This window comes from Malaclemys terrapin, chromosome 7, assembly GCF_027887155.1.
Source record: "Malaclemys terrapin pileata isolate rMalTer1 chromosome 7, rMalTer1.hap1, whole genome shotgun sequence".
Taxonomy (NCBI): domain Eukaryota; kingdom Metazoa; phylum Chordata; order Testudines; family Emydidae; genus Malaclemys; species Malaclemys terrapin.
In genome coordinates, this window is record NC_071511.1 from 116686001 (window position 1) to 116713000 (window position 27000).

The 27000-nt window shown below is 40.8% G+C and overlaps 2 protein-coding genes across 6 annotated transcripts in view; one reads left to right on the top strand and one right to left on the bottom strand.

The window, feature by feature from the left end:
• NRAP (nebulin related anchoring protein) overlaps window positions 1-27000 on the top strand; it is a 62996-nt gene that overhangs the window by 32622 nt on the left and 3374 nt on the right. For 2 of the 3 annotated variants that reach the window (XM_054033978.1, XM_054033979.1), the window contains 18 exons: window positions 1240-1344; window positions 1835-1942; window positions 4948-5259; window positions 6471-6575; window positions 8789-8887; window positions 10711-10815; window positions 11343-11450; window positions 12329-12442; window positions 14008-14205; window positions 15654-15758; window positions 16834-16932; window positions 17698-17802; window positions 18167-18274; window positions 19643-19954; window positions 23008-23112; window positions 23779-23877; window positions 24001-24105; window positions 26597-26704. In XM_054033978.1, the coding sequence (XP_053889953.1) occupies window positions 1240-1344; window positions 1835-1942; window positions 4948-5259; window positions 6471-6575; window positions 8789-8887; window positions 10711-10815; window positions 11343-11450; window positions 12329-12442; window positions 14008-14205; window positions 15654-15758; window positions 16834-16932; window positions 17698-17802; window positions 18167-18274; window positions 19643-19954; window positions 23008-23112; window positions 23779-23877; window positions 24001-24105; window positions 26597-26704 (2400 nt within the window). The remainder of the gene's footprint in view (window positions 1-1239; window positions 1345-1834; window positions 1943-4947; window positions 5260-6470; window positions 6576-8788; window positions 8888-10710; window positions 10816-11342; window positions 11451-12328; window positions 12443-14007; window positions 14206-15653; window positions 15759-16833; window positions 16933-17697; window positions 17803-18166; window positions 18275-19642; window positions 19955-23007; window positions 23113-23778; window positions 23878-24000; window positions 24106-26596; window positions 26705-27000) is intronic. The other variant, XM_054033980.1, reaches the window with a different exon arrangement.
• Window positions 18290-27000, bottom strand: part of HABP2 (hyaluronan binding protein 2) — a 53172-nt gene continuing 44461 nt past the window's right edge. Inside the window, exon 14 of one of the 3 annotated variants that reach the window (XM_054033984.1) lies at window positions 18290-18926. The gene's annotated coding sequence lies outside the window, so the exon portion shown is untranslated. Of the gene's footprint in view, window positions 18927-24733; window positions 25788-27000 lie in introns of those variants that run through there. The other 2 variants (XM_054033982.1, XM_054033983.1) reach the window with 2 other exon arrangements.

Consider the following 27000-nt stretch of genomic DNA (forward strand, 5'->3'; position numbering starts at 1 on the left):
TATCCACTAGATTACTCTGCCTCCCTATAGCTATAAAGAATATATCTTGAGGCAAGTTTGGTAGCCCTGGAGTTAGGGTTCTGTGCCACTTTGTGGGAGACACAACTTTCCCCCCCCTTTCAATCTCTATGAGATGCAGGATGTTGAGTCTTTAAGCAAAATGTAGCTCTGAATGCAGCAACCTTCTAGTCAATCCACGAGCAACTTCAATGGATTCTGAAGTAGAGTGTCTCATCCTGGAATGTACGCGCCGTTAGAAATGCACTGAGATGTAAAATGAAGGTGGTTGCTGCTTCAGACCATTAAAGATCCTTGGCACTTTCATTTAAAGCAGGGGTGTTAGCCCTGGCCAAATTATAATGTGGTTAATTATATCCAGCTCACATAAATACCCCCTGCAGATTTAGTTGCATTCTGTATTCTTTTTCATTTCCTGCCCTAAAATGTAGCATTGCTGTGTGCTATTAAACAACTTAACTCATTCCATGACAGAGGCAGCTACATTTCCATGATAGATGAAATAATGTCTTGTGTAAACTTTGTACAGAACATTAGTTTGTATCAGCTTGTATGTCTATTGAAATAAAGTACTTTGGGATGAATAGCTCTGTATAAATATATCATTATCCCTCCCTCTTTGGCTAAGGAAGACCAATGAGGCACAGGAAATTGAGGAAAGGTAGTATAGATCAGGATAAAATAGAGAATCCCAATAAAAGGGTGTTTATTATTTTATGGATCAGAGGGGTAGCCATGTTAGTCTGAATCTGTAAAAAGCAACAGAGGGTCCTGTGGCACCTTTGAGACTAACAGAAGTACTGGGAGCATAAGCTTTCGTGGGTCAGAACCTCACTTCTTCAGATGCAAGAAGAAGACACTTCTTGCATCTGAAGAAGTGAGGTTCTGACCCACGAAAGCTTATGCTCCCAGTACTTCTGTTAGTCTCAAAGGTGCCACAGGACCCTCTGTTGCTTATTATTTTATGAAGTGTGTGTGTTTTATATCACATCACTGACAATTAATAATAAATGAATTGGCTAACCTGGAATTGATTTAGGCTTTATGGGAGAACATCTCAATTCAGGTTTTGGAAAAAGGACCCTGATTTTAAAGACTAAATCATCAAGTAAATTTCCCTTTAAATATTCTTGCCTGTTTCTTCCCATAGACTCAATTGTCATTTGAAATTGAACATAACCTGATACTACTGACATTATTTGTTTTGTTTTCTATGGACAGGTTGCATACAAGTCGGGAAAAGAGCAGTTTCTTCATCATTACACCATCAGCAAAGATGAACCTCTCTTCATACGGGCCAGAGCAAATGCTGCAAATATTAGTGAGGTGCTGTATGGTTGGGGCTGGGCACCACCCCTTTAACTTATCAAATGGTATTTACTGCTGTTGAAATAATTGCTCTATAGTTAATAGAAGGACATTTCCCTTAAGCTGATCTGAATGTTTAAATTCAGAAACTTCAGAACCAAATTATTTGCTTTTGCTTGAATACCTGGCCGGTTCCAGTACTGCTCTGAAGGCTCCGATCCTTCAAAGTCTTTAACACATTCTCAGCTTACTCATGTGAGTAGTCTCACTAGTTTTAGTGGCACATGAATAGTTCCTTTCAAATCAATGGGGGGCAATTTGTGGAGGAAATATTACTCAGTGTGAGTAAAGGTATCCGAATCAGGCCCTTAAACTAAGTTGTTTGGTACAGGGGCCGTCTCTGACTACCATACTGGAGCTACAATCTTATATGGATCTCTGTGCTACTGTAATGCAAATTATTTGTGTTATTGATAATAAAGTAGTGCTGTTACTGATATCTCTTTAGAAATTGTACAAGAGTAGCTGGGAGAAGCAGAAGGAAAAAGGATTTGAACTTCGTCTTGATGCACTGTCTTTCTTGACAGCTAAGGCAAAGAGGGATCTGGCAAGTGATGTGAGTATAGATTCTAATTAGATGGTATTTCATAATTAACCTGATGGTTTGTTGTAGAGAAATATAAACCTTCTCAACAAACCTGACCATGCAACCTCTTCCCCAGCCCCTTCTAGCCCTTAGGGTGCATGTTCAGAACCAGAAACTGACCAAAAATTTGCAAGTGGCACTGCAGAATAATGCATCTAAGTCACTGGTCTGGCCAATAAGCCAGAAAATTTCTGGATGAGAGAGGCTGTTTTTCAAAGAAATAAAGATTATTTTGGCTGAATTTTTTATCTTTTTAGATTGACATGTAATATTGAAAAACAGCTTCCTCTTTTAGGTAAGCCTAAAGCCACTCTGATTCCCTTTTGGAAACAGACATGTTGATTACTTGCATGGAAAGCTCACAAGCCTTAGAGACTAGATCTTGCTGTTTTCTTTCCTGTGCTACTGTGAAATCATAGGCCTCTCAAAATATAATTGTCATTGGGAATCATCATTCATAGAAACTTAGAATATCAGGGTTGGAAGGGACCTCAGGAGGTCATCTAGTCCAACCCCCTGCTCAAAGCAGGACCAACCCCAACTAAATCATCCCAGCCAGGGCTTTGTCAAGCCTGATCTTAAAAAAACCTCTAAGGAAGGAGATTCCACCACCTCCCTAGGGAACCCATTCCAGTGCTTCACCACCCTCCTAGTGAAAAAGTTTTTCCTAATATCCAACCTGGACCTCCCCCACTGCAACTTGAGACCATTACTCCTTGTTCTGTCATCTGGTACCACTGAGAACAGTTTAGATCCATCCTCTTTGGAACCCCTTTCAGATAGCTGAAAGCAGCTATCAAATCCTCCCTCAGTCTTCTCTTCTACAGACTAAACAATTCCAGTTCCCTCAGCCTCTCCTCATAAGTCATGTGCCACAGCCCCCTAATCATTTTTGTTGCCCTCCACTGGACTCTTTCCAATTTTTCCACATCCTTCTTGTAGTATGAGGCCCAAAACTGGACACAGTACTCCAGATGAGGCCTCACCAATGTCGAATAGAGGGGAATGATCACGTCCCTTGATCTGCTGGCAGTGCCCCTACTTATACAGCCCAAAATGCCATTAGCCCTCTTAGCAACAAGGGCACACTGACTCATATCCAGCTTCTCATCCACTGTAACCCCTAGGTCCTTTTCTGCAGAACTGCTGCGTAGCCATTCGGTCCCTAGTCCACATTGATCTGTTGTGTTTCTAGTGGGATCCTGCAGGGATTGGTTCCTGGTCCTTTGCAATTTAATGTTTTTGTCAATGATCTGGAAGAAAATATACAATCATCACTGATAAAGTTAGTATATGAAACAAAAATTGGGGCAATGGTAAATAATGAAGGGGACAGGTCACTCAAACAGAGCGATCTAAATGGGTAAGTGAGACACTCCAACAATATGTGTTTTAATACCACTAAATGTAAATGTATACACATAGGAACAAAGAATGTAGGCCATATTTACAGGATGAGTGACTCTATCCTGGGAAACTGTGATTCTGAAAAAGAGTTGGGGGTCATGGTGGATAATCAGCTGAACATCAGCTTCCAGTTCAACATTATGGCCAAAAGGGCTAACCTGATCCTTGGATGCATAAACAAGGGGATCTCGAGTAGGTGTGTAAGCGGGTGCAGACTCACCCCTGCGGCGCCTCCTGCTGGTTGTCCTTGGGAGTTAGCATCCAGCCTCCGGAGTGCCCTCTTCAGGCTGGTGTCTCGCCGCCACTACTGGCCCCCGTGTCCCTCTCAGGACCCTTTAACTGGGTGCTGCTCCCTGGCAGTACCCCCGCAGTTCTGGGTCTCCCCCTCCCAGGGGAACCTCCACCCACTATTCCCACTTCACCTCAGTCTTTGCTACTGCCCAGTCTCCATCTAGCCCCCGTTCACTGGGACAGACTGCAGTATAAGCCACTCATCACAGGCAAAGGGGTTCGGATCTGCTGCCTCTGCCTACCCATGGGCTGCCCCATTGCAACCCTGCACCTATCTGGCCTATAGTCAGACCTGCAGCCTGGCGCTTTCCAGGCTGGAGCTCCCAGCTCCCCTGCCCCTTCCCCAGCCCTGCTCCCAATCTAGGTGTCTTGCTTAGGTCCCTGCAGCCAGGCCCTTCTCCCTCTACAAACAGAGAGAGACTGACTGGGCTCCTGGCACAGTGCCTCTTATAGGGGCAGCCCAGGCTTCCTGCCCCAGCCACAGCCCTCTCCTGGGCTGTTTCAAGCCCCTCAGGGCAGGAGCGGGTAACCACCCCGCTACAAGGCGTAGAGAGGTTATTTTTACCTCTGTCTTTGGCACTGGTGCAATCGCTGATGGAATACTGTGTCCAGTTCTGGTGTCCATAATTCAAGAAGGACGTTGACAAATTGGGGAGGGTTCAAAGAAGAGCCTCAAAAATGATGAAAGGATTAGAAATCGTACCTCATAGTGATCGATTGTGCTCTTTCAGTCTATTTACCTTAACGCAGGGAAGGTTAAGAGAGGACAAGTACCGTCTGTAGGTATCTACATGGGGAACAAATATTTAATGGTCTCTTCAGTCTAGCAGAGAAAGGTGTAACATGATCCAATGACTGGCAGTTGAAGCTAGACAAATTCAAACAGGAAACAAGGCATGAATTTTTAACAGCGAGAGTGGTTAACCATTGGAAAAACTTCCCAATTATCATGGTGGATTCTCCATCGCGGGTAATTTTTAAGTCAAAACTGCATGTTTTTCTAAAAGATCTGCTGTAGGAATTATTTGGAGGAAGTTCTATGGTCCTTTATGGCCTTGGAATCTATGAATCTTTGAGAAGAGTTCAGTTTCCAAATGTGGATCTCACTACTGTAGTGTTTCTACCGGAGACGGAAAGGCAAATGCATTTTGGGAGAACCTGAATAATGGCAAAAAAGAAATGCAGTCTTTACTTTAAGTTACCATTTGATTGTTAATAAATGGCTACAGCCCAGCTGCATCTCTTTGTATCTATGATCCATTTTTTCTTCTTCACAGATAAAGTATAAGGAAAGTTATGAGAAGACCAAGGGTAAATTGATTGGAGTGAAAGACGTGAAAGCAGACTCACAGATAGCGCATTCTCTCCAAATGTCCAAGTTACAGAGTGATCTGGAGTATAAGAAGGCATCTGAGGACACAAAGTCTCAGTTTCATGTCTCCATGGATATGATAAACCTTGTCCATGCCAAAAAGGCTCAGAATTTGATCACAGATAGAGGATATAAGACAACCCTGCATTGTTATACTGCTCTGCCTACTGACATGAAAGTGGAATGGGCCAAGAAGGCCTATGGTTTGCAAAGTGATGTAAGTTCACAATCTCATACATTGCTTAACTGTTTTATTCAGCTCTTTCAGATGGTTAGGACTTAAATGAATTTCTATAGCTCATGAATTAAAGTCTAGGTTTATACATTTAGGACCAGAAAAATGTACCTTATACATTGACAAAATCCATTTAGAACATAAGAACATTTGAATAAATGAAACTTTTTGTCCTGGACAAATGTTTTTTTGGATCTGAAAATAGAGCCCTTAGAATCAGCACATATTTGCCCGGTTCAGTATGTCAAGTCTTTGTGCTTGCATAGCATCTTGCAGACATTAATTAATCCTCAGGACTCTCCCATGAGGTTTATTATTCACCTTTTGCAAACAGGTAAACTGAGATAGAAAGAGGCTAAATAATTTGCCCAAGATGATGACAGAATCAATTACAGAACCCAGGAGTCCAGAGTCCGGTCTCTTGCTTTAACCACTAGAGACACTGCCTCCTTTATGTGAAAGTGATATGTGTTTGCTGTAAGACAGACTTGCCTCTTTAATGAGTGAGGCTGGGGTTTTTCAAAGGCACCTAAGGGAATTAGGTGCCCAAATCTCCTGGCAACTTGGTGTGAGTTGTGGGCCTAACTCCCTTAGGCTCATTTGAAAATTGCAGCTTTGATGACTGGCTATTTTGTTGCTTGGGGGCAGGATGGTGAGAAGCAGGGGCTTGGTCTCTCGTTGTAATTGCTGAATAGAAAAATGTCACCAGTGTTAGGGGAAAGTGTTCATTTAAACGCCCTTCACCGTTCCAGGTCCTTGGACGATATCAGCTGAGACCATTTCCCCTCATTGTGACATTTTAAGTGTTACAAGAAATCCTCTGAAACAGATCTATACCCTCAGAATCTTCATTGTCTCTGCAGTGTCCTTTTAAACAAAGAATATCCAGGAAGATACTGCATACGATGAAACAAGCCTACTTTTTGTATTCAGAGTAAGAATTGAAGATGACAGTGAGGGAACAGGCCAACCTTTTTAAAAGATTGCCTTGCAAAGCATACAGCAGAACTGATAATAGATGGTTATACTGCCGTCTTTCTGTATTTTTTTGTTTTACCTGCAATTGCGCAGCCATGGATAAAACAAAAGCAGGCACTAATTTGACTCAGTTGGTGTTCCCGATATGTCTGAATCCTCTAATGGCACTTTAAATGTATGAGCACCAACAATGGGGCATTTTTTCCCTTTGTCAGAACCAATACAGAGCAGATTTGAACTGGATGAAAGGAGTTGGATGGATAGCTACTGGGTCATTAAATGTGGAGCAGGCTAAGAAGGCAGGAGAACTCATTAGCGAGGTGAGATTTCATGACAGCATGTAACAGAACTTGCTGCATAATGTGTGCAAAATGTCTGTATAAAATTAAAATAATTTCCACTCAAAGGGGAAAGAAAAAGGCATACCACATGAAAGCCCTCAAAACCAGGAATAGGACTGGTAATTAGAGGGAAACCAGATACCAAACACACACCAGTAGGAGTCCATCTAGCCTTTGCAAAAACAAAGCAGGTGACAAATGATATTATGAATAATAATGACAATCAAACAGTGCTCAATTGCTACCTACTAGCCTACCTTTTTAATGAAGCAAAACAGGAGAGCTGATGAAAAGATGCACTTATTGCACCCAGAGCCTCCTTTTGTACACGTTCTTTCTTTCTCTCTTTTTTGGATATATTCACATCGGACATGGACATCCACGTGGATCTCTCTCAATCCAGCTGTCTCTGTCTGTGGATTCTGATCCTTATTATCCCCATGACTCCCACATTACCCACTCAAAAAGAATGCTCTTTAGATGAGTTCAAGAATCCTTTGTGCCTGTTTTTGCGGTCCTTCAAAGGAACCACTGGCAGAATCAATTCAATAGTTTGCAGATTTCTGAAGGAGGGCCTGATGACCAAATCTTCATCAGTAGAAAACTGAAAGACTTACAACACGTTAGATAGCCAATGGTAAAACCTAGAGGGGTCACCTGTCCACACATTGAGTATAAAGATGCACCAAATAATTTAGCTTTTCAGTTATCCTTTAGCATGTGGCTAAGTGCTGGCAGTATTGACATATTTCCATATAATCTTCAGCAGTAAGAGAAAACAGACTTTTAAAAGACAGTTGACCACATATTCGGCCAGATCTGCTAAAGCCAATGGAACTCTGCCTGTTTATACAAGCTGGGAATCTGGCCCACAAACTTTTAAATCATGCTGATGTCACAAAAATCTGCATTTCATTGTCACTAACTGGACACCACTGTCAGTAGAGAGGCCAGTGTTTCAGTAGGATATGAAGGCTGAACCCCTTGAAGTGGTCCCTGTAGGTGAGGTTTGGCCCACATTGGCAGGATAGTTTAGCAAAGTTGTATTGCTACTGCCTATGTTGTGTCTGCTCTGTCTTCGAATACAGAACTTCAGACTCCAAGACTGTTAATCTGGCCTTTTTTATGAACACTAAATAATATTGTTTGTTTATTTAAAAGTCTGACCCCATCTGGCAAGATGGGATTAAAAAGCATCTCCAAGAGCAGTATCTCTCAGCACTTAATTAAATGAATTTCTAGTCAATTATTCTACAGATCTGTTTTCAGTTTAGGACAAATTCTGAGAGGTCCAAAACCACCTTCATCTCCATAAAGTCTGTAGGTCTTATAGGTTGTTTATCACTTAAGGATTTGGCCCTGTAGCCTAAAAATTGTGTTAAGGGATGTAACAGGGATAGGGATTTAGACTTGGACATTGAAATCTGAGCAGTTTCTAAAAGAGCCACAAACGCCCCACTCAGGCAGCAGGACTCTGTGTGGACTGGAGATAAGACTGAAGATGGAAGTAGTACAGCCTAATGCAGGAAGAGTGGGTGCTGATTTGACTACTACACATGTACGGCCTTCAAGGATTGGGCCATATGGACAAAGTGTAAGCTTGACAATATGCAGCCTTCATTTTAATTATTTATATTTCAAGACCTCTCAGAAGATACTATGGGCCCTTTCAAATAAGCGGAATTAATCTCAGCACCTGTAAAATATGCAGCAATAATTAAACACAGTATTAGTGATCTCAGTGCAGTTTGCCATTCTCAGGTGTTAGCAGGAAATATAAAACTTCCAACAAGAAGTGTAATCACGACCTTTTTTAGCGCAGTTCGAGTGGGTACCATTTCTTGTTTAAAGGAACTATAAATAAAAAATGTAATCAATTGTACTGTGTTTGAAGCCACTTAAAAAATGCTTTCTTACCATGGGTCCCAGAGTATTCTAGTAGGCATAATCTGATTTTGAAATGTTTCCTTTATATTTAGGTAGAAATGCTTTAATATTAATCGGTAAATGGCTATTGTTAAATTGAAACAAATATTAATCTGAAAGTACCTAGGACATAAAGATGAGGAAAGAGGAATTATAATTATGTTCACAAATTCACTCTAATCTCGAGCAACCTATGATTTTTCCCTTTCAAATAGCATGAAAGAGCAGCACAAAATTCACAGCTTTGATCTTTTTCTGCTCAACAGAAGAAGTACCGTCAGCATCCATGTGCTTTGAAGTTTACCAGTATTAAAGACACTCCTGAGATGATCCAGGCTAGAATTAGTTATAACCAGGCTGTGGATGTAAGTTATAATGTATATGCATTATGATTATAAGAGTGGTATCCTCTTTGAACGACCTGACTGAAGAACTGGTTTTCTCTTTCTCTCTCTAAGATTATTCTTGGGAACCATGAAGCTTCTATGTTCTAGTGAGGTGCACCTTACAAAGGGCATGATTTTTACTTAGTATGGAAGTCTTCTACCCACAGAGCTCCCATTGAAGTCAATGGAACTTCCACACACAGAAGGCTTTCTATACAAAAATATTTTGCAGGAATATGATTTGGGAGTGGGACTGACCTGCCTTCCTTATTTAGAAATTTTTGACCTTTTGAGGTCTAGCACAGAAAAAAAACATTTGCGTGGTTACTATTTTCAAACCCAGACGTTTTAAATTTTAGATTCTGTTGAGACTTTAGAAACAGAATGTGAAGTGACGTGATGACAGAAAAAATAAATTAATAATTTTAGGCTGTCATCCTGCTGAGAGAGAAATCCAGGAGGAGGAACCTAAAAGGTTTTTGGTCTTTATTTTTAATAGAAGGACTATTTGAAATTGTTGTAGGCTTAACTGAGATAATGTGGAAGTGAATAGTAAAGTCACCCAACAAAGACAAGTTTCAGCCAAGAGAGAATGTTTTAATGAGGAGAAAAAACACTTGTGAAAATAGGTATTTTTAAAATCAAGAAAAAGATGACAGACCTTTGTGTAATGCAAATGCTAATGTGATATTCTAGTACCTTTGCCTTTGGTAGACTTAATAAGAATCAAAGTCCTTAATACTAAAGCAGGGTAAATATGAGTTAACACTCAGTGTCTGCACAATGTTACAATTACTCCATGTTTGGAGCTGTCAGTGGCTTTCCACTCGGGAGCATCTACAGAATTGGGCCCCTCTATATCAGTGAAGAGCGGGCAGAGTAGAGTATTTGAGGAGCATAGGGGTGCAGTCTAATGGGTCTCAAGCTGTGGACTCCCTAAACACTAGAACAGACAGAAAATTCTATAGGGAAGGCAAGTAGATTGAAAGAGAAGATGGTCCATGAGAGGATCTCGCATTTACGAAATGGTCAAAAGCAGTCAAAATGTTGGACAATTGTACTGGTCCTCCCAGTAGGTACATTGTAAAGCTAAATGCAAGGGGAAACTGAGAGGTAAAGTGGAAAAATCTTTCAGAAGGTGTATCTGCACACAAAAGGTTTAGATATACTAAAACATTTATTGTATGCCAAGTATCAGTTCGTTATTTAGAATATGTGTATTGGTAGCACATGTAGTAACAACTGCAGTGTTATCCTACGGAGTTGACTACCCAAACTTTCAATAGTCCATAATTGTCCCATTTTGTTCTATAAAACAGGAGATGGTAAGATGACTGTCTCCAAGTGTATTTACTCGTTGTTGACAATCATTTTAAAGAGGTGTGCCAATGGATCCACAACTCCCAGTGATTTCAATGGGAATTGTAGGTGTCTCAGCCACTCTCAGAATCAGGCCCCTCATAGTTGCAAGTCCTTAATGAATAGCCTGTTAATAATTAGCTATCTCTTTAGTCACATATTAAATTGATAACAGTTTTTTAATATTCAGAAATCTAGGGTCTTACATTGATTTTATACCCACGTGACTTCAGTTTACCCTTCCAGTTTACCCTGCTTGAGAGAAGTATCAGGCCCCAGCTCTTTTCAAGACCTCTCGATGAATACAGTTGCCTGCATTTATTAGTACTGCTGTTGCTTTTCTGTATTCTTTGCTTTTAATAAACTCAGACCTTATTGTTTTTATCTCAACCTGTGATCGGATGTGTAGTGAGTGTTCTATTTGAAATTCTTCTGCATTTCAGAGGCTGTACAAGGAGCACGGAGAGAACATAAAGCATCATTATACACAAACAGCAGATCTTCCTGAAATCCTTCAGGCTAAATTAAATGCTTTGAATATCAGTGAGGTGAGGATATCAGAATCTGGCCTTTAATGTTTCAGAGGAAGAGTGAAAAACATCCCTAGAGTATCTTGCCAATTTTACAGTACTCTATGTACTTCCTGCCCCTCATATATGATCATTCTATGGCCCGATTATCCTCTTGGTAAAATAAGAAATCAAATGTGATTGGATATTTTTATAAAATACATGCTGTAGGAATTACTTTGGGGAAATTCTCTGGCCTGTGTTATACATGAGAATCAGACTAAATGATCACAATAGTCCTGTCTGGCCTTGGAATTTACAAATCTATAAGTCAGACCACTAGACAAATTAGAAATGAACAACTGAGAAAGTGAGTTACAGCCCCATTACTGAGACTTGTGTTCTGTTGTACATCTGTCTTGTATTGATAGCTTTATTTATACCAGCCCCATCTATTTGAATAAAATGAAGCAAACACAATGATGCTTCTATTATAACAACAAAGGTGCAATGTCAACCTGCTGTGTAGTAAATGAATTTAAATGCTGTTCAATATTTCCAAACAGACTCACTACAAAGAATCCTGGAGTAAGCTAAGAGATGGTGGATATAAACTGAAATTGGATGCCATTCCCTTCCAGGCAGCAAAGGCTTCAAGTGAAATCATAAGTGATGTAAGTGAAATTACTGCTAATTTTGTCCAATATAAAATACCAGCTACTCCAGACTGTTTCTGTTGTGGTGTGTCAGTGTTCATGGAAACAGTATTTCCAGCCTACATGCTGAGAGGGATCTATCCCATGCTCCATTCAACTCTTGGCCTCCCTTCTGAGACTAAAGACCCAATGAGGTGTCATTGGTGACTGAGGGCTTTTAAATATGGAGTTGTACTGAGATGACCAACTCATTTCAGATACACACTGAACAGCCATAAGGGTTGTTGACAGCTTTCAGTCATTATCAACCTAGACTACATTTGAAGCAGAAATCTATAGGTAAGAGAGAGATTTCAGAATCAAACTTTAATTTCTTAAAACACAGTCCTCTGAAACTGAATTTTTACTGAACAAATAGGTATAGCAGGCTTTATGTATATAAAAGACTATGTCAATATAGTCATACACAGAGAAATGCATTAAGAAAGAATGTCATATCCATTATATGATGTAGTGGGACCCATGTTGCTTTCTAAATATCTGCATTTGTATATTCTTCTAAATAAGTCAAGATACTGAACGATGTGTACTGACGAGGCTCTCTCAACATTCACTAAAGATTTATTCAGTGTTCATCTCTTAAGACTTGGCAAAACATAATAGTAACTAAAATGTATAGTCCAAAGATTTACAACTGCTTCGTCAGAGAATTCTTTACACCATCTATGACTTGTGTCGAAAAGAGGAATAGGCTTCTTGACTGCTTCAACAGTTCTTGTTCATTCAGTTCATTTGCTCAATTACTGTTAAAAAAAAGCAAGGCTCAATTTTGGTCAAAAACTCACCTCTCTTGTTACTTGGCTCTTATCAAACTTCTGTTATTTTTTCCACTTCAGTACAAATACAAGGAGGCATTTGAGAAAATGAAAGGACAGATGATTGGCTCACAGGGCTTGGAAGATGATCTTAACGTTGCTCACTCAGTGCATGCAGCTTTGCTACAAAGTGATGTAAGTACAAGGACCTGGGAAGGAACATGTAGAAACAATTTTCTAATGACCATGGAAAACAGACTTTGCTATGGATAGGTTCTCTGGCATATTACATAAGACTCAAGTCTTCCTTTTCACTGGCTAAATACTTTACATTAATTGATTATTATTCTTTTACATTAAATAAATTATTATTAATCTGAGTGTAAAATAGCCCTACACTGTATTCTCTCTACAGGCCTCTTACTCCATGCAACTGTTTCCAGATATACAGTATGTTATTCTGTGTATATATATCACCAAGGGACAATTATAAATGATTAAGAAGAATTACCAGTTTTCATGTAAGGATTTAAACTATATAATTTGGAGATCTAACTTTTACATTGAGTATTTTCTACTTACTGTACTCTATAGAGCCTATATGTTGAATGCACATATGGAATTTCAGATTGCTTCTTTTGTCATACATTCAATATATTGTCCTGGTCTTGAAAGGTGCTGAGCACCACAACTTTCATTGACTTCTTATGGGAATTGTGGCTACCCAGTGCCACTCAGGATCAGACCCTATGACCCTGATCCAGCAAAGCATTTACTCACTTGTATGAGTTTAAGACATGAGTAGTCTTATTGAAGTCAATAGGGCTAGTCACATGCTTAAAAGTTTTATTCATGAGGGGCACTCAATGCAACCAGCACTCATTGAAGTAGATAGGAATGTTTCCATGAACTTCAACAACTGTTGGATTGGGTTTGTACTGGAATGTTTTGTTGTATCAAGGTGAGAACATCATGTTTTTTGTTGTAAACCTAACAATGGTTATTCGTTCTAGTGATCTGAAAACCTAAAAAAAAGGTCAGTTTGGAGCAGATTTTAATAAAATAATAAAGAACCATCTGCACCACCCATCAAGTTTATTACATCATTTTGATTAGCACCAAAAACTCTGAATGTTTATCTGAACCTCCTGAGTCAGCATAAGTCATATGGAAATTTCATGAGAATAAGATTTCTCTGGATTTTTCTAGTATTTCATCTTTTTCTGGCCAGAACTAAGTAGTGCAAAGACTCCTGTGAAAATAATTGTAAACATTTATAAAAGGTTACCCAAGTATGTTAGAACTTTAAAATTATTTTGTGTGAAGGTCTGGGCTAATTCTGGTTTTCGCTAAAAAGGTTCAGATATTGCTCTATAGGTTTATTATCATGAAATATCTTTAAGAGTTTGTTAGTGCTTTGTAAAAATATAATTAGTTTTTAAGAATCAACTGTAAGATTTGCAATTTTACCAATAACTTATTTTTTTAGCTTTAATTATATTCAGCCTTAAAAGGACGCCAAATATAGATAACATTGCAGTTATTTTAAAATAATGTCGATGACTACTCTTTTTTGGCCAAAAATTGACTGCAATGTAATCTAATTTCATGGTATGCTTAAATTAGGTTGGGGAATTTATTAAAATAAGAGAATGATTTGTATAGGAAATTGGAGGAATGTGGAGACTATCCCTTTAATCAGAGCTTGAATTTTAAGCCATACCTCAGTCTATAAAGTGATCCATTTATTTTTTTAACAGGTAAAATACAAAAAGGGTTTTGAGCATATGAAGACCCAGTTCCATCTGCCACTGGATATGGTAAACTTAGTGCATGCCCGGCAAGCCCAGTCATTGGTCAGCGATCAGGAATACAGAAAACTACTTCACCAGTACACCTCTGTGACGGATGATGTGAGATTGCAGTGTGCTAAGAAAGCTTATAAACTCCAGAGTGAGGTAAATGAAAGTCATCCCAGTGCCATTATCCTATTGGGTCTGACACATGATAGTTATATTCCAGACCATTACATCCACAGATATATGTATCTGAGCAGCAATTGTGGAGTAAACAGGGCCTGTTCTCCCTTGATTACATTGATGAATGAGATGTGTATCTGTCTGGTACTTGAGTAGTAAAGAGTTACAATAGAAGGAATTCTGCAATGAGTGAGATGGCCTTCTAAAGGCCCTGTTGATTGTGTAAACTGTTTGCCCTGTGGCCTTTGACCTGCTATGAATCTGAATGTAATTGGTGCATATATCTAGAAGAAGGCTGCATACAATTTTAAAAAATCTGATTCATAAGAGACCTCTAAACTGTAGCCTAAGACTAAATCTACATGATCAGTGGAGTTCTAATAAGGACGAATTTGGCCCACTATGTAATCTTGAACTACACAATTCATTACAAATCCAGGGCCTACACCACCACAGGCAGTGTTGTACCTTAGAAACAGGGCTGGCTCTAACTTTTTTGCCACCCCAGGCAAAAAAGAAAAGCGCCGCCCCCCTCCCACGAGCACCGCACAGCCGAACCCCCCCCCAGCGCCGCCGAAATCCCCGCTCCCCCGAGCACCACGCTGCCCGAAGCCCCGCCCCCCAGAGTGCCATGCCGCCCAAAGCTCCACCCCTCTCCAAGTGCCGTGCCACGCCAGCCCCTGACCCCCTCTGAGCACCGCGCCAAGCCCCAGCCCCCCTCCGAGCGCCGTGCCATGCCGCGCCAGCCCCCGCCCCCCCCAGCGCCGCACCAAGCCCCCACCCCTCTCTGAGCGCCGTGCCGCGCCAGCCCCCACCCCCTCCGAGCACCGCGCCAAGCCCCCACCCCCCTCCGAGCGCCGTGCCGTGCCGCACCAGCCCCCGCCCCCTCCGAGCACCAGGCCAAGCCCCCGCCCCCCTCCGAGCGCCGTGCCGTGCCGCACCAGCCCCCGCCCCCGCCCCCCCAGTGCTGCGCCAAGCCCCCACCCCTCTCCGAGCACCGTGCTGCGCCAGCCCCTGCCCCCTCCGAGCGCCGCGCCAAGCCCCCACTCCCCGCTGAGCGCCGTGCCCGCCAGCCCCTGCTCCCCCCCCAAGCGCCTCCCTGCGGAAACAAAAAAAAACCCCTCCAGCGCTGCCCCAATGAACCAATAAATAAAGAAAGAAAGAAAAACCTGAGCGCCGCCCCGCCCCAAGGTGCCGCCCCAAGCACGTGCTTGGTCGGCTGGTGCCTGGAGCCGGCCCTGCTTAGAAAGACGTCTCTGTATGCCCCTATCGATCAGTTTTACCCCTTTATGATAATTTGAGCTGTCTTGTTATAGCCTAGGCTTCTCACTCAGATATGCTGTAAAATGTAAGATTGTGTCTACCTGGGTGCTGAGGGGGCATCTTTAAATACAAACTTGTTATTACTTTTCTTTGGTTTCCCTTAGAATTTGTACAGGTCTGACATGAACTTTATGAAAGGAGTTGGCTGTATTACTCCAGGGGCCCTAGAGATTGAAGGAAAGAAGAAAGCTTCTGAACTCATCAGCGAGGTAACAAAAGAGGGGTTTGATTTCTCCACTACAAACAAGAATTCGCCAGATGTGGGTCTATTAAACTGGGTTGGCAAAGTGACTCATTGGATTAATGGTAGACTCCCTCCCCCTTTATTTGATCACGCCATTAATGTTCTCATTTCACATGGGTGAACCTGATGGAGTTCGAGGTTTTGCAGACCTCGTTAACTATTTCCACAATCTTTTCCTCCTGTGTTCTGAACGCATGTGGTTGGTATTTTTAAGATACATTATTTTATATAAAAAAGTGTATTTCCAGCTAAGAGGAATCCTGTGCCCTCTATTACACATAGTAACATTCCCCAAAAGCTAGGCTGGCACATTGGAGTGACCTGAACATTGAATTGTTCCCTGCCCCCACTCTGCTCCTTTTTTCACCGTTTTTCTGTGTTTTGCATTCTGCCTCCTCAGAATTCTGTTTTCCACCCTATTTTCCAATTTGATTTTTCCTTCTCCGCTCTCTCCCTGCTGTTCACCTTGCTAGTTTCTCCAAAGCAAAAGATGAATCCAGTGACCATGTTCAAATAGGTTTGGAACTAGGCAAAATGAGTTTGCACATCTCTAGCCTTACTCTGATGAATAGATCAGGTGCTTTGATCCTTGTGATGAGCTCTGGTTTTTGTTCATAATTCTTACTTACCTCCTCAAAGTAAGTGGAACCTCAACTTTTCCAAGGGCTTGAAAGTGGAAAGTTCAACTGCAGTAACTAGGGACTGAGCCTTTGACAAGGAAACTCTGATTTCAATAGTCAGGACCAGTGACATGAAGAGGTAAAATAATAAAATTTCTACATCAAGTTTGGCAGCACACTGATTTAAACCCTACAATATTCCCTATCTGTTCTTCATTCTCACTAATGAGACATGAATGCACCAGATTAATGGGAGCAATTGATAAACTGGCCTAATGGTTAATAGATGAACATTCTTTACAAAGCACCATTTTAAGCACAAGAAGTAAAACCAAAGCACTAGTATTAGGGAGACAGGTCCCTTATCTGACAAGACAATTTAGTGCTTCTGTTCATTTTTCTTTGTGTGTGTGAACTCAGAGTAAATATCGTCAGCAGCCACATTCCTTCAAGTACACATCGGTGACAGACTCTCCTGGCCTCCTTCATGCAAAATTCAGCAACATGATTGCTAATGAGGTAGGCTCTAGTAACGTGGATCAGAAAATGTGCTTTTTAAAATGCAATGAGCTGGGGAAGGAGGAGTGGGAGGGAGAGAACCTCATTCTGAGAAACATAATACATCAAAAGGAAAGAAGGCATCATTGATTTGTGCTTTGGCACAGTTAGATCACATTTTATTATTTCCGGACAAACATTTAGTATCATTTTGTCAATCAGATCTCTCCTTTAAAACTTCATAGATAGCCTCCATTTGAGATGAAGTCCTGTAATCAGGTTTTTCTACTTGAAAGCAAACAAAATGCAAAGAAGGTAGATTCTAGTACATTTTTGAGGAGGTTCATTTGCATAGTACTGAATAAGCAACGTTAGAGCCCACCTAATGCTATCTGAGAACAAGAACCTCTTTCTCATTTTTGCAAAATTCACCGTGACCTGTCAAACATGCCAACTTCAGGAAAAATCCAACCACCCCAAAGTTCACCCCCCATTGAGACCCTCTTACCTAATATCTGCTCCTGGTATTTCTGATAGAACTAACAGTTCTGAAATATTTTCCTGGATATTTGGAACAATCCCTCCCCTCAAAAAAAAAAAAATCCAACCCAAACCTCTTTCTAAAACAACAAAAAACCCCAACAAACCTATATAGGTGCAGTAAGCTTTGGTATATTTCTTTTGTACTTTTTTTGTTCTAGCAAAATATTTAAGGCTGTGCACTGTTATGTTATTTAAACATTCTAGCAAATGAGTGGCAATTATATTCTCGAATCTCTTTCCTAGCGCCTGTATAAAGCAGCTGGAGAAGACATTCTGCATCACTGCACACTAACCCTAGGTCTGCCTGAGTTTTCACGGGCAAGAATAAATGCAGCTAATCTCAGTGATGTAAGTGTTTGTTTTTTTCCTTACGCATTTTTGGATTTACCTTGAGGAACAGTTCTGTACTGGCAGGGGTTTAGGACTAGATGACCTATTGGATCTATTCCATTTCTGTTTTCTCTGATTTGAATGCATGTACACCTGTGGCCATTAGCACGTATACATATGTGAGTAAAATAAATCTACATAAAGAATAAGCTACACGTGTTTGTTTGAGATAATAAGATCTTCTATAGATGATAAAAAAATCCTTTGGTAGTAAGAAATTGACTCACTAACTGTACAACAAATGTAAGAGGGTTTCTTTGTTCGTTCTTTCATGCATTTAAAAATGAAACAGAGAAATCTACATGTGCCTTTCCCACTTTAGGCGAAGTACAGAGAGTCTTGGCATAATCTGTGTGCTCAAGGCTACAAGCTGACAATGGAAGCGATCCCTTTCCAGACTGCCAAGGCCTCCAGAGAAATTGCCAGTGATGTGAGTTGAATGATTCAACCTTCCATCTTGCCTAATTTCTGTTAACTTCATGTAAAACAATGTCTAAGGCAGATTTTACTGAATTAAAGCAACCCTATAACCGTGTGAGACAGACTATATTACTTATGAATGAGATTCTTTGTGTGATATTTTTTTTTTTAAAAAGAGTCACAGCTAATCAGAAACCAAACCCAGTCAAAGAGCTGGGAAACATCCAGTGATTTTAAGTATGGTGCAAGGTAGGGAAATTCTTCCCCTCTCTAATCTATGTAGATCTTCAGCCCCAAACTTTCAACGTATCCACTAATTATGGGTGTCTGCCTGTTTTTGGACACCCACCTTGGGCCTGATTTTCAGAAGTGCAGAGCACTTATAATTCATACTGAAGTCACAAGAAGCTGAGAGTTCAGATCCTCCAGAAATCAGGTCATAGGCATCTCAAGTTGGGCACTGAAAATTAGTGGACTCATGCAAATGTATATCTCAATAACTTCCCAGGCAAGGAATACATATGTCCCTCCTCTTCAGAATTTTCTCTGGTTTGGATTATCATTTTCAGAACACATTAGGACATGGTACTGTTTTATCTGTAGGTAGTTTTAAGTCCTTTCCTTTCCCACGAGGGATTTCGTAAACAAATTATAAGAGTCACCTATAATTAAAATGAAATAAAAATATTTGATTTTGCAGAGCATTGAGCTGCATATTTTGTTATGTCCAGGGGAATAAAATCTGAATGCTTTAAACATGTATATACATTTCACGAAGTAGCTACACTTAGCGATTATATAGTGCTTGTGGCTGCAGCCTCAGATCTGCAATTCCGTAATAAAATTACGTCCACTTACAGCAGGTCTGAATTTGCCCCTTCATCTTCAAAGCACTTGATAAACATTAGCTACTGTAATTTAATCCCCTCAATTCCCCTGCATGGTAGATAAGTATTATTATTCCATTTAGACTACATTATAACATCTTCAGGCCAGGCCTGGACCTTCTCTTTAAAGTTCCCTGCACATTGTTTATGCAACAACAATAACCCTTGCCATTTCACAGAGAGAATAAATGCACAGTCACAGAGGGAATCATAGTCAGAGCTACAATGAGAATTTACTCGTTCCTGGTGCTTATTCTTATGCTTAGACCTGTACCCTACGCTTCTCTCTCAAATCAGTTTATGGTCCAGGAACAGTTGGTCCCAAAAAACTGGAGACAGTGTGCACAATGTTTCTCTTTTGGATAGATTTTGCATTCTCTTTTGGCCTCTTACAATTGGTATCTAAAAAGGGAATTTCATGGGAGTTAAAATAATAATGCACAATCTGAAGTTAAGCATGCTTGTTAAGCACCTTATCCTTTTATTTTCAGTGTCAATACAAGCACAACTTTGTGATGGAAAGAGGAAAGCACATCGGTGCCAGAAGCATTGTGGATGACACCAGGTTGCTACACTGCTTCCATGCTGGGAAGTTGCAAAGCGAACAGGAGTATAAAAAAGGGTCCCAGGAGATCTGGTCTCAGTACCATTTGCCCATGGACATGGTGAATCTAGTCCATGCTAGGAAGGCCCAGGCCTTAGTGAGCGAGCAAGATTATAGGAAAAGATTCCATGTGTATACAGCACTACCTGAAGACTTGAAGATGCAATGGGCAAAGAGAGCCCACATGCTACAGAGTGAGGTAAAGACAGAACCCTCTTGTTAATTGCAAACAGGTTTAGAAACAGCAAAACTTACCAGTGACACAAACTACAAGTTGATGCCAGACATTGAAAATGTGCCTGCAAACTCCTACATGGGCATCTACAAAATGTTTGATCACATGCACAACTAGATCCACATCTTCTCCAGGCACAAATGTGCACTGGGAAGGAGGTTGCATGTTCAGAGATTAATTTGCAAGTCTCAATTGTGGAGGCTTTTGCAAATGGAGACCGTAATATCAATGGCCAAATTTTCAAACAGGAGTCAGTTCAGCTTCTAATTACTTATGTACAAATATACACATGCAAATGGCTTGTTTCATGCAGATTTTGCACACCAGTGTGTTATGTAAATGATAAACTCTACACAGGCCATACCCATGCTCCATTTGCACTTGCAAATGGTTTTGCACATGTACGTACTATTGTTCACATATGGCACTGAAAGTACTCAAAAATTGTATGCACAGGTGACTGCATATACACCTCTACCTCGATATAACACTGTCCTCGGGAGCCAAAAAATCTTACCGTGTTATAGGTGAAACCGCGTTATATCAAACTGGCTTTGATCCGCCGGAGTGCGCAGCCCCCCCCCCCCCCCGGAGCACTGCTTTACCGCGTTATATCAAAATTCCTGTTATATCGGGTAGCGTTATATCAAGGTAGAGTTGTATAAAGTTGCCTGCATGCAAATAGCCACATTTGGACAGTTTGGCCACAAAGGTTTTCTTTAATTGATAACTAACTACATATCACAAAGCTCCTTTGGCTGCCTTTTTGTTGCATGGGAAAAGCGAGGTTGAATGATACAGTGTAAGAATGTAGCTTGTGATGTTGATCTAATTCTTAATACATCTTTAGGGAACTGATTGTTTGCTGAACTCCAGGTCTTATTGAGGTCAAATGATAGGATATTTGTTAGATTCAATTGATCTGGATGAAGAAATATTAGTAGACAGTCCATTTATGAGAGCGTCTGAACAGCAATCAAAGCTCTGGAGAGCTTGCATCTTGCTTTCTTACTTACTGTACCTACAATGTAACATCCCAACCGTACTCTTCTTTGCAACAAAAGGCACCTTGAAAGAGTCTTAGGCACTTCATCTCTTCAGATGAAAGCCAACGATCCGATTGAAGGATCCCTGTTGGATTTGCCTCTCTATGTTATAAATGTATCCAATTGTCTTTGTTCTTTGTTAGAGTGGAAAGAAAGCAAAAGATTTGCAAGTGGAAACTGGAGGATCCCAATGTAAAAAGAGAGCCATTAGCAGGGGGCTTAATTTGTGTTGAGGGGGGAGCCTTAGATTTCTTTCCTTTCTGCTTTGACAGTAGCACAGAGTTTACACACAGACATTAATCACTAGAGAGTACATTGGGGAAAAAACAGGCATTGCCAACTTCTTTTGGGTTGGGATTGTATTGCTGAAAGTTTCACTGAGTCCCTCAAAATGTTCCCCTGCAGTCAGCAACATATCATATTTCTTGCATAAAATACTCTGTTTTCTGCTCAACCTGTCCATCAATTCCATACGCCTCCCACTTCTACCCACCCCAAAACCTCACTCAGTTCCATGTGCTCCCCTTCTCAAATCCATCAGTCCTTCCACCCCGCCTTCCAGCCTTGTCCCCATCACTCACCATGCTTACCAACCCCCTCAGCATATCACTGAGACTCCTGTTGGCAGCTCCCTCTATCTGATAGCTGGTCCTCACATCTGCAGTGGTGATGGTGACTGGGTTGTCCTGCAAGCTCTTGTTGTGTTTGGTTAGGTGGGGAATGGGTCCTATCTGGTGAGGGGCTGGATGGTCAGTTGTGGAATAAGTCCCTTTCAGTTCTTGAGGTGTTCTCAACTCCTGTGTAGAGGAGTTCTGTAGTGGTACAGAGGTGTACAATGGTTTCAAGAGCCTGGCTGGAGTACCCTTGTGCTCTGATGCTTCCCTGCCATTGGAATGGCATTTGGGGGGCTGTTGCAGGCTGCCTGTCTTACACCAGTCCTTTGCTACCTTTCCATCCAATCCCCTCTTGTGGCCTGAAATCACATCAGGGACCAAATGGCACACAGAGTCCTGATATAGAGGAACTATGATAACCTGTGCATTATATTACATGAAAGTAACATTTCTATGGTCTAAACCCTTCAATCTTTACACGGTAAACTGCCACTGGAGTTCATAAGAGTTTCTCTGTTAGGGACTGAGTAAAGAATTGATAAAGACCTCGGGATGTGGCCTCATGTGTTTAGAAATGTTATGAGTAAGCCAGAAAAATAATCAAGATGATTTGATGAGGGATGTCACCCAAATAATCTAGGAGTTTATCAGATGAAACAACAGATTTTGCCGTCCCATCTACCACCCAGTAAGAATAAAAGTTCTGCACTTATACAGCACCTGTCACCTGAGGAGCCAAGAGACGTTTGATAGCTTTGCAGCCCCCCTTTGAAATAAGTAATTGCTGTTCTCTCCATTTTAAATATGGAGAGCTGGAGGCATGGAACTGTTCAATGATTTGGTCAAAATCACACAATGGGTCACTTGCAGAATCTGGACGAGAACCTCAAGGTTTTTTGTTCGTCTTCCACTTGCTTTAACAATTGGCCCTATTCATTTTGTTAGCCCATTCTCTTTGTAGATGGGGCCCTAAACCATACAGAGCAGAGAACTGCTGTCCTCTTACAAAGTCAGGCTAATTAGAAAACATGCATTGGATAAAATAATTAGTATTGCTGAGTTGAACCTACTTCAAATAATTATTTTAAAAAGGGATCTTTTACATCCATACAAACAGGTTATTTCTGCTTTGAATCATGTTAATTCACTTGTGAGGCCTCCTCTCGTGACTTGCATATGATTCATTATTTAATTCCTGGTGGAATGAAGAAATGCAAACAGTTTGGTTTTATGACGTGATATATGCATGGAGAATGAAAAAGTCGAAAAGTTTAATATGGATCGGGCAGTCTTTTTAAAAAACCTAATAGCTGCGGATGCAAAACTGAGAAAAGCTAACCATTTTCATTTTTAACAGTCTCGCTATAAAGCAGACCTGAACTTCATGAAAGGGGTTGGTTGGCTGGCTCTAAGATCTCCACAGATAGAAAATGTAAAGAAGGCTGGAGAGCTCATCAGTGAGGTACTGATACATTTTTTATGGGCTGGCACGTCTGTAGGAATTGTTTACCATCAAGGCTCCTCGTTACATGACACTTACGAATGTAGCTTATCATTTCCTTTTGATGTGGGAGCCTGTTTATACAAAGCGTAAGTTACCAAAGAGCAGTATGGGAGATGAGCGTCCACTTGTGACACTCGTGGCATATTTTCTATTCCAACGGACATGCTTGTCTAAAAACAAAATATGTAAACAAATAAATGCAGTAAACGCCAGTATGAAATGCTAAGTGGATGAGCTACAGGTTTTTAAATTGCATGCTATTGCGCATAACATTGACAGGAGGGTGATTTAGCCTAATCAGCATCATTTATTACTGCAGAAACTGTGTACCATTCCTAACTAGAGTTTATGAGATCCGTATATAAGAAGTGAATTTGTTAGAGCAAACTCCTGTTTGCAAAAAGAAAAGAAACTTTTATTTGTGCACACTGCAGTGGCACATTGGAACCACATTTGCCAGCATTAAAATAAGGGTTGGCACTAAAGGAAAAACACTTTGTTTTTAACAGCATGGTTGAGGATAGTGGTTTTTTTTTTTTTTTTTCATTTTGTTCCTGTTGTCACATATGCAAAATTCTCATTGATCACTATTTAATAGAAGCCTCTTGTTTTTTTCACTTGCAGGCAAAGTATCGTCAGAAGCCAGGGAGTATGAAGTTCACCACAGTGGTTGACTCTCCAGACCTGATCCACGCGAAGCATAGCTACATCCAGTGCAGTGATGTATGTTTCCTTTTACTGTAATAGACCTTAAACCTTTTGTTATATTGTCATGCATCAATTGGTTTTCCTCAACGCTGCTGCCAGCACCAGAGTCGTCACGCTGAATACTTTTTGATTTCACAGAGGCTGTACAGATCTGGAGACTCTGATGCAATGCACAGATACACCCTGCCTCCTGACCACCCAGATTTTGTCAGAGCCCGCCTGAATGCACTTCATATCAGTGATGTAAGTGACAGATCATTTCATTTCAGGCGGTAGACTTTGTAATACACTGGACTGCTTAATTAAGGAAAACAGGCTTTAGGAAGTTTTCCTCTAGATACAGAAGTTAAGGTGCCCTTTGGTGAGCCTGACTGAAAATGAAAAAGCCAGAGGACAACAGAGACATACCTGAGTCCAGATGGGATTGGAAGGCTGTATAGTTTTATTGACCAGAGAAATAAAACTCTCCTCTTCTCCTTTGAGAAGCAATTCTATCTGGTAGAGTGGAAAGCTATCAGGAATTTCTATCTTTCAATCCAGTTGTGATTATTGGGCAAATTAAGACCCACTCAATCACCTTTGGGAAAATAGTCTCTGTTCCGGGATATGTAATTTGTGTGCATGGCGGGGGGGCACCTTTTGGCCTGAACTGATCCTTTTAGCACACTAGTCACCTGTGTGTGTGCAGCTGTGTCAGCCAAGCAGAGTTGGGTTAACAGATTCTGTCTCCACAGTGCAGGCCCAGACAGTATTTCTGTCCCTAACTTCTTGTGATGCCATGTGCTGTTAAACAGCTGGTCTCTTGGGGGCTACATTTCAGTGATGGGCAGAGAGATCCTTGGATCTACATTAGTTCACAATGTGCTTTGGGTGAAGGGTGCTATATACATGTAAGATTTTATTGTATAGTTTGAAGCCTTAATCTGGCTGAAAGGCCAGTTATGGAGGTACAAGCGAGGCCTAAAAAATACATTTCTTGTTATCCTTTGTAATACGGGGAGGAAAATTTGTTAGTTTACAAACCTCCTCACTCATGTCTGAGGAAAAGAGTAAAGACGATCTGCTGCTCACGCAGCTAAAGCCGTTTTGCCACAACTTGACAAATCTCATAATTGTCAGATCTGCATGTAATGTTTCTTCTCAAGATACCAACATTTTGAACTAGCATTACCAGAGGAGCGGTGAGGACATGGAGATCTTTGTAGCCTTTCATTAAACATCAAATTGTTTGTGGTATTTACAGAATTGGACCATGTGCTGCACATGGAAGGCTGTGGAGGGAGAATGACCTTACAGTACACAAAAAAAATTGATATTTTAAAGCTGTGGAGATAACTATGAATCAAATGGATGTAATGTGTGAGGATGAGGACAAAACTCTGCACACTGTGATAAAGAAAATGACTCCTGGGGTTCCAGATCAAAGGACCCATGTAATAGTATTAAGACTCACAGTGGCAACGCAAAAGCTTTGAGAGATTACATAAAAAAAAAAGCCAGACAGGAAATGACAGTGATGTAGCATACAGCCTGCACCCAGCAGTTACTAAATGTAAAGGGGCATTGTGGGTACAAGTTCAAAATCTGGGCAAATGTCATTGTTGGGGAGAGACTAAGGATCTTTGGCTTCACATTGCAGCAGATCGTGTTATAAAGCCCACGCTAATAATGACCAAAAGTTGCATGCCATCTGCAGGCTACCGCGTGGCCTCAGTCCAATCGTAGGTGTCCGCACCTGAAAAACAACTGTCCCAGTTTCCACTTCCTGGTTGGAATTCTCAGCAGAGAAGCAAGGGGCAGATTGGGTCTGGAGACTGAACCATGACTAGGGCACATTAGTGGACCTTGCACTGCCGCCTCCCATCCTGTAACTGTTCAGAACGTCCGCTGGCTCAGTCTGCTGTCTTGCACAACCACCACCTTCACTTGCAAAACATAAGAAATAGGTTAATGTATTTTAGAACTTGAAATGTATATTGGTGACGTGCTCAGGTGTAAAACATACATCAGAAAAACTAGACTGCAGCCTCAAAGGGTGCAGGTGAATAAAATGAGAAAGGGAAAAAATAGAAGTGTCCGCTGAGACTTAAAAAGAATCAGATACAGCAGTTTATGTAGCCAGCACATAGGATTTGACACTGCATCCTATCCACTCTGAAAGCTATTGTATAAATACCACTACTTGGAAAAGAACCAGAACTAGAGCACTTTCACTTTGAGAATGCATTTCACAGCCTCAAAGTCATATCCAATATGTTACGGGCAGATGTTATTCCAGATGAGTTAATGAAACCACATGTAACATGGGACTGAAACAGAGCACATTAGAAAAGCTTGAAATGACTGGTTACTGAAACTCTGGTACTGAAATTCTGAAGACACAAAACCCAAGGCACTACAAGTGGATGCATCAAAAGACAGAATAAGGGCAATATCGATGCAATATTGATGTGCCTGATGCATCAAAGTCGCTAATAGAAACTCAATAAAATCAAAACCAATCCATGTGAAAAGGTAAAAAGAAAGCCTGATGGTTGTATTTAGACATGAGAGATTTCATCATTATGTTCAATAGGAAAGAAACTGAAGTGCTATAGACTCTGATCCCAAATCTTTGGAGATTGCTGTCCAAATTCATCAGGACAATGAATCCTTTAGAATAAAACATTTATTACTGCAGCCACAAAAATAGATTTAATAAACTGACTGTTTTCTCCTCTTCTTTTTAACACAGAAAATGTATAAAACAGCCTGGGAACAGACCAGGGCAGCTGGCTATGATTTTAGGTTGGAGGCCATCCCATTCCAGACCGCTAAAGCTTCAAGAGAAATTGCCAGTGATGTAAGAAGTGTTCAGTTTACAAAATACACCCCTGCAAAGCCATTAAACCCTGACATAAAAAGTGGGCCTTGGGAGCCAGTTTGGGTGAGGTGGTTATGTAGTCAAACCAGATGTTTGTGCAGAATTAAGTTCGAAGTTTTCCTCTAGGAATGCCATTTAATAATATACAGTACGTGACAGGAGTATTTTTAAAGGACCTAGTCATGGGGTAGGTTTCTGATGATATAGTATTGTAAATTGGGTACAAGATTTTGATTAGTCAAAATAGTGGGCTTACCTAGGCCACTTATTAGATT